This window comes from Pollicipes pollicipes, unplaced genomic scaffold (genome assembly GCF_011947565.3).
Source record: "Pollicipes pollicipes isolate AB1234 unplaced genomic scaffold, Ppol_2.1 Scaffold_4219;HRSCAF=4965_pilon_pilon_pilon, whole genome shotgun sequence".
NCBI lineage: Eukaryota > Metazoa > Arthropoda > Thecostraca > Pollicipedomorpha > Pollicipedidae > Pollicipes > Pollicipes pollicipes.
Genome location: NW_023596448.1, coordinates 21699353 through 21710786, shown reverse-complemented (window position 1 = coordinate 21710786; position 11434 = coordinate 21699353). Strand labels below are relative to the sequence as shown.

General features: G+C 59.3%; 1 protein-coding gene across 1 annotated transcript in view; it reads left to right on the top strand.

Annotated features, from left to right (window-relative positions):
- Window positions 1-456: 456 nt before the first annotated feature.
- The window catches only part of LOC119096053 (RNA-binding protein 24-B), a gene marked incomplete at its 3' end in the record, with an annotated part of 29170 nt that continues 18192 nt past the window's right edge, over window positions 457-11434 (top strand). The window contains 1 exon segment of the mRNA XM_037218915.1: window positions 457-798. Coding sequence (XP_037074810.1) covers window positions 550-798 — 249 coding nt within the window.

Below are 11434 nucleotides of genomic sequence, written 5' to 3'. Positions count from 1 at the left end.
CCGAGCGAATTCCGATCTGGCTGACCGACAATGTGCCTGGCGCGGGAAGCAGGTATCCCTGCTCACCGACTCATGGTAAGGACGCGCTGCAGTCTGAAATTGGGGTGTGAAGACTCAATACGTCGTCTGAGCTGCGGAAACAAAGTCCTGTTTCGGCTCTGATCAGGGGGTAGGTATTCTGCCATCCTAGAGCGCGGGAGCGGATGGCAGTGTCGCGACCACACTGCCGGGTAACGTCAGAAGCCGCTCCCACTCCGCCGCCGCCTGGTGTCGGCCAGCTCACCTGTCCCGCACCGCTCCCCTCCCCCTCCCTCCCCCTGAGCGGCCCCCTGGGCGCCGCACATGCGCCCCGCCCGCGGCGGCGCAGCGCGCATGCGCAGAGCGCGCGCCGCCAGCTGGGACGCCTCGAGTTACACGTGGGGTTCGCGGCCGTCGGCGCTCGCAGTCCCCGCCAGCGCCCCGCCGCCCGCGCCCGCGTACCGCCGCCCTCCCGGCAGACAGAGCCGCCGCCGCCACCGCCGTGACCGCAGTGCCTCGCTCGGGTCGAACATGATGCTGATGCCCGGCGCCAGCCCGTATTCCCTGCCGTCTGCGCTGGCGGCGACCGGCAGCCCTGCGCTGACGGACTCGCCGGGCGTCTCGCAGAAGGACACCACCTTCACCAAGATCTTCGTCGGCGGCTTGCCCTACCACACGACCGACAAGTCGCTGCGCGAGCACTTCGAGGTGTACGGCGAGATCGAGGAGGCCGTCGTCATCACGGACCGGCAGTCCGGCAAGAGCCGCGGCTACGGCTTTGTGAGTACCCGCGCCGCGCGCGCCACGCTGCCTGCGGCTTTTGTCGTGCCTGGGAGCGAGGGGGAGGGCCGCGGGGTTTCAGCTCTGTTCGCCGGCGGAGGCGGCCACTCAACCATCCGTTTCCAGGTGCTACGGAGCGATGTCGTCAGCCTGCCCAGCGGTTCATCTTCCGTGGATGGTTCGCCGGCGCTGTTGTGGCACCGCGCGCCGCGCGGTCTTCCCGTCACCCGGCACCGAACTCCAGACTCCAGAGCCCCGATAAGATAGTCACGGGCCGGGCTGGCGCGACGCCGGGTTCGCGGAGGGGAGGGGAGGGGGCGGCCGCGATGTCGCGGCCGCGGTCTATCGGGACCAGGTGGGACGCTCCCACTGTTCGGCACCTCCAGACCTCGTCCCTGCCCTCTCGCTGACCCTGCCTGCGCCGGCGGCAGGACTGAAACTCGCAACCCCGGGCAAGGGCCGGCTTCGCCGTCGCGGGTTTCTTTTTCCGGCCAGGGGCTCAGCGCGCCTGGCTCAAGTATCAACATGTTTTTGTTTTGCTGATCTTCTGCTCTGATCTTTGTTCTGGCTGGTGTAGAACCCCTTCCCTGAACTTCGATCTCTCCGGTACGGCCTTTCAACGAATAAGCACTCACTACGGCCCTTGTGAGTGCGAGGATTGCAGCAACCGATGCACGGCCACGTAATTTTTGACTTATTTGTGGACGGGATTTTTGAAAATTTCTTTAGAGTGGGTAGCTGGTGGGGGTGACCGGGAAGTGTGTTGACAGTTTGGCCCCACCGATGCCGCGTTTCGGACGGCTCGCGCACCTAGTTCGCCATCTAACTTGGTTTGTGTGGCTGGGTATACAGCTGAGCAGTAGATGCGTAAAGCCGCCGCCGAGGGTGGAGTCATGCGCTGCGCAGGCGGGTCAGAGAGGTCACGTGACGTCAGTTGAGGCGCTTGCGAAACGTACGAGGCGTGTGGGGAACGTCACTACCACCATTCGATAATTGCCCTGAAATATTAACTCCAGCAGGGGAAGTGGCAACCTCGTTGCCGCGCCACGGCTGCCAACTTATTCATCCAGCACTTTGGTGATCTTCAAGTACCATTTGCGGCATATTTCTGACGATCTAATTCATCTAGTTTCATTTGAGCAAAAGGTGAGATCCACTTGTATGTCCCGGAAATGGCTGACGAACTGCGCGGGGCTGAGAAGTCCTCTATGCTCGCGATACGATATCAACCACACGAATAGAACGCAAAATAATCACGGAAGTGACTTCCGTGTGCTTTGCCGACTACAAATGCCCACCAGAGCGACCTGTTGGCGTGGGCCCGCGGCAGAATGGTCTCGCAGAGGTGCGATAAGCCAGACCTGCGCCCCTGGTGTCACAACCGGCCGCACTCCACAGCAGCTTTACGGCAGCACCATAGTTGAACTTCAGACAGTATGTCTTCAACCCCAACAATTGCCTGGCAGCAAACCTGTTAGCGATGTTATGCTTCAACTTCGGCTGGCATCGCTCCTTGACGCCACATGGCGTAACAGTCACATGGCGCCGCTGGTCAACAGTGCTGCTGTATGACGCCACATGGCGTTACAGTCGCATGGCGCCGCTGGCCAACAGTGCTGCTGTATGACGACACATGGCGTTGCAGTCACATGGCACCGTCGGTCGACAGTGCTGCTGTATGACGCCACATGGCGTTACAGTCGCATGGCGCCGCTGGTCAACAGTGCTGCTGTAAGACGCCACATGGCGTTACAGTCGCATGGCGCCGCTGGTCAACAGTGCTGCTGTGTGACGCCACATGGCGTTACAGTTACATAGCGCCGCTGGTCAACAGTGCTGCTGTATCTGAGATGCGGTGATAATCTCCGAGCGGTGCGCGGCTGACACGGGGTCCATGGTAACGGCAGAAACTCGTTTAGTTATCAAGCGAACGTCTCGCAACGATGATTTTGTTGGCGTTTGTATTTTTCCGTTGCTGGATGGCTTCCCTCAGTATTTTGGCTGTAACTGCATTCGTTGCGATGCGAAGGAGAAAATCGTGTAAAAAAGCACGCAGCTACTAATTTTTGTAACGAACACTTCGCGCGTCGCTACACACCCTTTTATGGGCCACCAGTGACCACGGGGATCATATTTTCGCTCCGGGGTTATAACTTAGTCGAGATTTGAACCCGGTGCCGTCACGTGGGAGCTGAAGTCGCTGACCACTCGGCCGCCACGCTTTATAACGTAACTTTGAGAACCCCTACAAACAGTTTTTAATGTATTAGATTGGTTATGTCATTTCTAAATCTGATGTCTTTTGGTACTATGGCCCAAATATACATATGCGGCATGGCTACCTATATTTGTCAGTAGTGCAAGTCACGAAACGATAGTTTTCATATGAGTAAACGTGTCGAACGAGCGGACCTAAAGTACGCATTCAGTGCGTCTAAGTGTACACATCACGGCAGCGGTGGAGATTATCCGTTCATTGTTATTTTAAGTGATAGGATTTACCATGACCATGAAGCAATGCTACAACCCGGTTGATAGTGTGAGTTCCATATTATTTCAGTATCGCCGACGATAATGGTATTCATGTTAATAAGTTCCATAATACTTGGGTGTTGCCGACCATGCGAAACCTTCATGTGATTGACTACCTCAACGTATGTTTGATTCTCGTCTGGTCTCGAGGCTTTTGCTCCGGCCGCTTTTGGTCACAGTTTCCGGGCAGACGAGGCTTTGCTGCTACTGCGCCTTTCCACGCCATTTAGGCAGGTTCCTGCTGACGGAAGTGTCTATGTCAATGCTCCTGCTACAGGGCGTTGTCGGAGGAGGTGCTGCACCCTTTACGCGCAACGTTGTCCGGTCGGCCCATTCCCGCACTAAAAAGCAGGGTGAAGGGAGTGACGAACTAGCTGCAACAAAGGTCCTATGACTGTTTTCACGTCCTCTGCAGTAGCGTCAAAGCTTCTGGCTGGATGACCTCTGCCGCTTCCCATCGGCGGGATCCACAGCTGGGGTGACCTTTGCCGCCTCCCATCGGCGGGACCCACGGCTGGGGTGACCTCTACCGCTTCCCATCGGCGGGATCCACAGTTGGGATGACCTCTGCCGCTTCCCATCGGCGGGGTCCGTAGCTGGGGTGACCCTTGCCGCCCCCAGCGGCGGGATCCACAGCTGGGGTGACCTTTGCCGCTTCCCATCGGCGGGATCCACAGCTGGGGTGACCTCTGCCGCTTCCCATCGGCGGGGCCCGTAGCTGGGGTGACCCTTGCCGCCCCCAGCGGCGGGATCCACCGCTAAGGTGACCCCTCATGGGCGTCAGCAGCAGCTCCGGGTTGCCCCCGCCAGGCGACGCCGCCGGCCTCTGCAAAAAGCGCTAATGGAGCTGATAGCGGCCGATATGCCACGTACGCACTGTCTGGCCGCGCACGGGGCTCCACAGCTGCCACGGCAGTTGCCGCTCCGGCAGCTGCTGCCTCCTCAGGCGCAGCACGTGTGGCAGCTGGGCCGCTGCTGATTTGCCACCTGTAGCAGCTTGTTCTATACTGCGTTCTGGTATCCCTACCTAAAGCCGGTGTTTTACGGCAGCTCTTAATGATGTACCATTTTGTGTAAAAGCTGTCGGATGCCAATTAGAGGCTACTTAATTACTTAAAATTCGAACAGTTTTACGTTTCCACTGTTAAAGTCATCCCATGTTACGTCGTTTTTTACCCGAAAGCGGGCAGATCGACTTCACCAGAACCAAAGTGGCGGTCAGTCTGACCAGACCCTGTGCGGCAGTCAGTCTGACCGGAGCCGGTGCAGCAGTCAGCCTGACCAGACCCTGTGCAGCAGTCAGTCTGACCAGACCCAGTGCAGCAGTCAGTCTGACCAGACCCGGTGCAGCGGTCAGTCTGACCAAACCCGGTGCAGCAGTCAGTCTGACTAGACCTGGTGTAACAGTCAGTCTGACCAAACCCGGTGCAGCAGTCAGTCTGACCAGGGCTGGTGCAGCAGTCAGTCTGACCAGGGCCGGGGCAGCAGTCCGTCTGACCAGACCCCCCAGTGCAGCAGTTGGTCTTACCAGGGTCAGTGCAGCAGTCAGTCTGACCAGACCCAGTGCAGCAGCCAGTCTGACCAGACTCGGTGCAGCAGTTGGTCTGACCAGACCCGGTGCAGCAGTTGGTCTGGCCAAACCCGGTGCAGCAGTTGGTCTGACCAGACCCGGTGCAGCAGTTGGTCTGGCCAAACCCGGTGCAGCAGTCAGTCTGACCAGAGCCGGTGCAGCAGTCAGTCTGACCAGGGCCGATACAGCAGTCAGTCTGACCAGAGCCAGTGCAGCAGCCAGTCTGACCAGACCCAGCGCAGCAGTCAGTCTGACCAGACCCGGTGCAGCAGTCAGTCTGACTAGACCCGGTGCAAAAGTCAGTCTGACCAAACCCGGTGCAGCAGTCAGTCTGACCAGAGCCAGTGCAGCAGCCAGTCTGACCAGACCCGGTGCAGCAGTTGGTCTGACCAGAGTCAGTGCAGCAGGTGACTGCACAACACATGCCAGAACCGGTCTAGCCGGCTCTAAGGTCAATTGATAAGCTCAAATATAAGGCTGAGGTAGTATATGCCTATTCCGGGGACTGTCAAAGTCAACACGTTTAGGAATGAAGGCGCTGGCGTTTTTCTTCCATCTTACGTTGGTTTATTTGTATCGACCATATAACTTTAAAAGTGCTGCGTTATAAGCACCTCTTACCGTAAGCGATCATATCATTAACACTTTATACCTGATAAACATGTTTTGGTGGAAATACAAATATGTCTAAAACTGTGCTGATATCTTTCTGAATTCAAATCGTCATCAACTCCGTGTGGTGCGAGTCTTGAATCTTGAGTCTGAGTCTGGGCAACGACCCCGCTCAGGCGAAAAAGGGCACAAGTCTCATTCCGTGGAGACACATTTGTGCGTTAACATTAAATGATCAGACGACAAAAAAAGATACAGTCGTTGTCGATATTACCCATGGCGACGATAAATTTATCATTAACCGCACATGCTGGCGTACACAGAAGGAAAACTGCGCTAGGCATATAAAAAAGAACACAACAGGGAAATGAAAGCGAGGAAATACTCGCGTGACCAAATTTGTCTGTCTTGATATGCAAGCTCATGCGCTCCATCAGGGGCACAGGAACCAGGGGGATGGTAGAGGGCCGTGCCTCCCATCCCACTGAGAATGCAACACTAGCCCCAGAGTCTTGGACTGGAAAGAACCAACCAAAATGACTGTCAGTCCCCCACCTTTGGAGGCCTTCCATTGCCGCCGCTCTCCATTATCATTAAGCAACGCCTCACCTTCGTCGCCACCGGCCAGGGAACAAGCGTCTTCACGTGTTTTGAGCACAACCTAGCAAAGAGACCCGCACACATGTCGCGCAGCACTGGCGCAGGGCGACCCCGGGGTCACGGGGCGCCGCTCGGGGTCACGGGGCGACCCCGGGGTCATGGGGCGCCGCTCGGGGCGATACGCCGACGGGAAGGCTCGCCAGCTGTGAAACCGGCCGTCGGGCCAAGAACGGCTGAAGAACATGACTGTCGCTCGAGACTGTTCAGTGATGTCAGCGCGTTGTTTAGTGCTCATCGCCGGGTGCTCATTGCCGCCTGTGTGTCGCTAAATGCACTGCCGCCGGCTGGCTGCTGGCTGTAATGTGTGCATCGGGCCGGAACAGTGACGTGTTGAAATGTTCAGCTTGTCTGCAGACTGTCACTTCTGTGTGGAAACCGGCAAAGGCCGTCCGTGTGGTCTGGTCATGGCGGTCAGACGATCGCTCGGCACAGTCTGTTCTGTTCAGCGCAGTCTGTCGATGGTTCGGCACAGCCTGCCGACGGCTCAGCACAGTCTGCCGACGGCTCAGCACAGTCTGCCGACGGTTCAGGCTCAGCACAGTCTGCCGACGGTTCAGGCTCAGCGCAGTCTGCCGACGGTTCAGCACAGTCTGCCGACGGTTCGTGTTCAGCACAGTCCGCCGATGGTTCAGCAGTCTGCCGAAGGTTCAGAGCAACCCGCCGACGGTTCATGTTCAGCACAGTCCGCCGATGGTTCAGCAGTCTGCCGACGGTTCATGTTCAGCACAGTCCGCCGATGGTTCAGCAGTCTGCCGACGGTTCAGAGCAACCCGCCGACGGTTCAGCGCAGTGTGCCGACGGCTCAGCACAGTCTGCCGACGGTTCAGGGCAGTCTATCGACGGTTCAGCACAGTCTGCCGACGGTTCAGGGCAGTCTGTCGATAGTTCAGCACAGTCCGCCGACAGCTCAGCACAGTCTGCCGACGGTTCAGCACAGTGTGCCGACGGTCCATCACAGTCTGCCGACGGTTCAGCACCGGCCGGCACCTCCATCCCGTGGCCAACTGCTGGACGTGCTCCGGCGGTCGGCGCGGCCAGTCGCCGGGCGGGGGTTAGCGCCCCGGCCGACACGGAGCAGGGCCCCGGCCAGATAGCGGCGCTGGGGGCTGGCAGCCCAGCTGTCGCGCTCCCAGGGAGACCCCGGGCCCGGCCAGCCTACGCCGCGGGCCCGCGTTGGACGCTCTGCGCCGGCCGCTGCCGTGGGGGCAACCTGGGGTGGCCTGGCCTGACCTGGGGTAGCCTGGCGCCGGGTGTAGATGACGTTGGGCGTACTGAGCAGGCTCAGGCTTTCCTTTTGTGGTGCTGTGCTGCTTGAATTAATGATGAACTTGGTGCCATATAACTGTGCAGTGAAAAAGTGGTTCGAATGAAATGCTTTCAATGGCTGGAACTTGGTACATTTATGGAGGCCCGTACGCGTGTCATTTACGTCTTTTTATGGCAACGTATCGATTACAAATGGCACGCCACCCACAACATTAATGCACTTTGGGATATCCTCGTTATCATGACTCAAGTTGGCATCAATACATTTTACAGAATTACTGGCCACCGGTGAAGCAATTTCCGACGGACCGATGGGCTGAACAAACACCGATTAGCAGCGCCGTCAGGCGCCTGGTCAGGCGACCGCGGGATCGCGTGTCATCGTCTGACCTCTGCACGAGAATGGAGGAGGGGGAGGGGCAACGGAACGTCCTCACGAGCCCAGCCCGGGCCCAGTTCTCGAAGACAGCGCTGGTAAGGGGGGGGGGGAGGGGCCGCAGCTAACTTACTTGGCCGCCAGTTGCGTTACATTTGAGTAGCGTTTAGGAGGCACACCAGTCTCAATGAAGTCCATCTTTGTCTAGAGCTTGGAGCTGGACTTGGCCACGGGTGCGTGCTCAGCACGCTCACGCAAGTAAGCAACACTACAACACCCGCCGCCACCCGGCTCCACTCACGGCCGCGGAAAAACGGTCGAAACACCGCGGGGCGATTACGAACCACCTGCCCCGGGGGCACCATCAGCTGCCTGCAGTTCGCCGCGCCGCGGCTGTCAGCTGTTTGCTGTCGGCCATTGTCAGCTGTTTGTCGCCTCGGAGGCACGCAGGCCGGCTCTGGCAGCGCGTCTTCCACCGCCCCTCAGAGCCATCTATTGGATGAGGTATGCGGCAGCGGGTCGCACCCGGGCGGTGCGAAGACGCCCGATCGTGGCTGCGCTAGTCCCAGGTAACAAATCTGTTGACTGAGCCGCTTCCGACCGGTTATCTATCGACTGAGGTGGTTTTGGTTGGTACATCCGTTGACTCAGATGGTTCTGGCCGGTGTATCCGTTGACTGGGGTAGCTTTGGGCGGTGTATGTAACCAGACGGCGCCCAGCTGTCGGCATCTGCCGACTAAGCCAAGTATGATCCGCGTATCGTCGTACCTGGTCAGTTTGCTCCGCTGTGTCTGGCCAGTTTGCTCCGCTGTATCTGGCCAGTTCGCGCCGCTGCATTTGACCCATTCTTGCCAATTAATCTGGCCAGTTCGCTCTGCTGTGTCCGGCCAGTTCGCACCGCTGCATTTGGCCCATTCTTGCCAATGTATCTGGCCATTTCGCTCCGCTGTGTCCGGCCAGTTCGCACCGCTGTATCTGGCCCGTTCGCGCCGCTGCATCCGGCGTTCGCGCCGCTGCATCTGGCCCGTTCGTACCGCTGTATCTGACCAGTTCGCTCCGCTGTATCTGCCCAGTTCGCTTGCTGTGTGTGGCCAGTTCGCACCGCTGTATCTGGCCAGTTCGCTTGCTGTGTCTGGCCAGTTCGCACCGCCGTTCGCGCCGTTGTATCTGGCCAGTTCGCTTGCTGTGTCTGGCCAGTTCGCACCGCCGTTCGCGCCGTTGTATCTGGCCAGTTCGCACCGCTGTATCTGGCCAGTTCGCTCCGCTGTATCTGGCCAGTTCGCTTGCTGTGTCTGGCCAGTTCGCACCGCCGTTCGCGCCGTTGTATCTGGCCAGTTCGCACCGCTGTATCTGGCCAGTTCGCGCCGTTGTATCTGGCCAGTTCGCGCCGTTGTATCTGGCCAGTTCGCGCTGTTGTATCTGGCCAGTTCGCTCCGCTGTATCTGGCCAGTTCGTTTGCTGTGTCTGGCCAGTTCGCACCGCCGTTCGCACCGTTGTATCTGGCCAGTTCGCGCCGTTGTATCTGGCCAGTTCGCGGCGCCGTATCCGCGTCAGCTGAGCCGGTCCCGGTTCAGCTAAGCTGCGCTCCTCGGGCCGCTGCCGGACAATTAGCGGCCGCTAGCTCTGTTTACGCTGGTCGGCCGTGTATCGACGAGTCGCCCGCACGCGCCGCCGCCGCCGCCGCCAGGTGTGGATCGCCTCCATGGTGGTGCCCGGCCCGGCTGGAGGCAGCTGGGAACGGCAGCCAGACGGGCCGGAGCGGAGAGTTCAGAGCGTCCAGGGAGATCATGGAGGTCATTTCTGCGTGGTTGGAGGGCTCCGATGCTTCAGAAAATTCAGGGAGTTGTCGGCAGAGGTGGACTCAGTGAGTTGGGAGCCTTGCCGACTTGGCCTGACCTGACCCGACCTAGCCTCGACCTGCTTCCGGGCTAGAGAGCGGACGTGCACATCCGGTCGTCCGACACGACGCAAACGAACCCGCTTATCCGGACATCTTCCGGTCGCGCCGTTAAATTGCGCCGGCCGCCTGCAGCGGCAGTGTCCCCCACACGCGGGCGCGTGGCCGCCAGCTGCCCCTCCCCCGACCGCCCCCCCCCCCCCGCTCCCGCACAGCGCCGGCGGCGTTCCGGCGCGGGACTAACAGCTGGGCGCCCCCCCCCCCCCGTCCCCCGTCCTGAGGGCAGGGCCCGCGTGCGACCGGCACTGGAAAACGTCCCCGGACGGGGGGCCGGCCGTTGTGCTGGCGCCGCCGCCGCCGCCGCCCCGTTCGGCTGGTCGGCACGGGCGGACGCAGGCAGCTGCACCGCGCTCTCGCCTCGGGGTGAGGCGCAGTGGCGCACTCAGGTGCCGCTGCGGAGGAGGCGGATGGGATGGCTGTAAATGGCTGTCGGCGGCCCTTGCGTTGGGAGGCGTCCGGGGAGAGTAGTGTCACATACCGGCGGATGTGCTAAAACGGGATTGAGGATGCGTGCTGTCGGTGATTCTTTTCGGTGACCCACCGCCTGGCAGCTGTTTACAGAAGAAACTAGTGGATTTCTTCTGTTTCCTGGCAGTCGTCAGATATCAATCGCCTTTGCGAAAATAAAAGCATCTCTTCAAAGTTACCATTCCGAGATTTATCATAATTAATTCCCGTTTGCTCGACTCAGCCTTCCGCCAGTCGTTGGCTTCATTGAACCGGTAGACAGCTGTCGCGGTTCCAGGGACTGATAGCCAGCTGTGGGGTTCTGAGAGTCCCTTTGAGTCAGCTGCTGTGATTTCGGGAGATAGTCGTCGAAATTTTTAGCCTGTCGAAATTTCAGGAGTCTGTGTGCGACGTTTGGGTTTCGTCAGTAACTAGCAGCTGTGGTACACTGAACTTGCAGCCGGCAGTCAGCACTCACTTGACGAGCATTTATCTAGCGTTTGCTTTCGCTTCGCCGGTCGCCAGCGTTGAGCCACAAGTTCCTGCAGTGAGTGACTGCAGTTCCATAGTCCTGTCGTCAGCCATTGGCCTCACTGAGCCAGTTATCTGCTGTTAGTCTCACTAGGTAGGTTGTCTGATATCGGTCTCGCTGGGCAGGTTGTCTGCTGTCCGTCTCGCTGGGCAGGTTGTCTGCTGTCCGTCTCGTTGGGCAGGTTGTCTGCCGTCGTTCTCGCTGGGCAGGTTGTCTGCCGTCGGTCTCGCTGGACAGGTTGTCCGCTGTCGGTCTCGCTGGACAGGTTGTCTGCTGTCCGTCTCGCTGGGCAGGTTGTCCGCCGTCGTTCTCGCTGGGCAGGTTGTCTGCCGTCGGTCTCGCTGGACAGGTTGTCCGCTGTCGGTCTCGCTGGGCAGGTTGTCTGCTGCCGGCCCCACTGAGCCAGTTGTCTGGTGTCGGTCCCGCCGGGCAGGTTGTCTGTTGTCGGCCTCGCTAGGCAGGTTGTCTGCTGCCTGTCTCGCTGAGCCAGCTGTCTGCTGCCGGCGTCTCTGTCTGCCCAAATTCTTGTAGGCCGCTGGTCTGTTGTCGGGTTCCTTGAGGTGGCAGTCAGCTGTTGGGCTCACCAAGTTGGCAGTCAGCTGTCAGGTTATCTGAGCCGACAGTCAGCTGTTGCAGCTGCATGGACGCGCAGTCAGCCGTTTCAGCCCCATGACCGGCAGTCA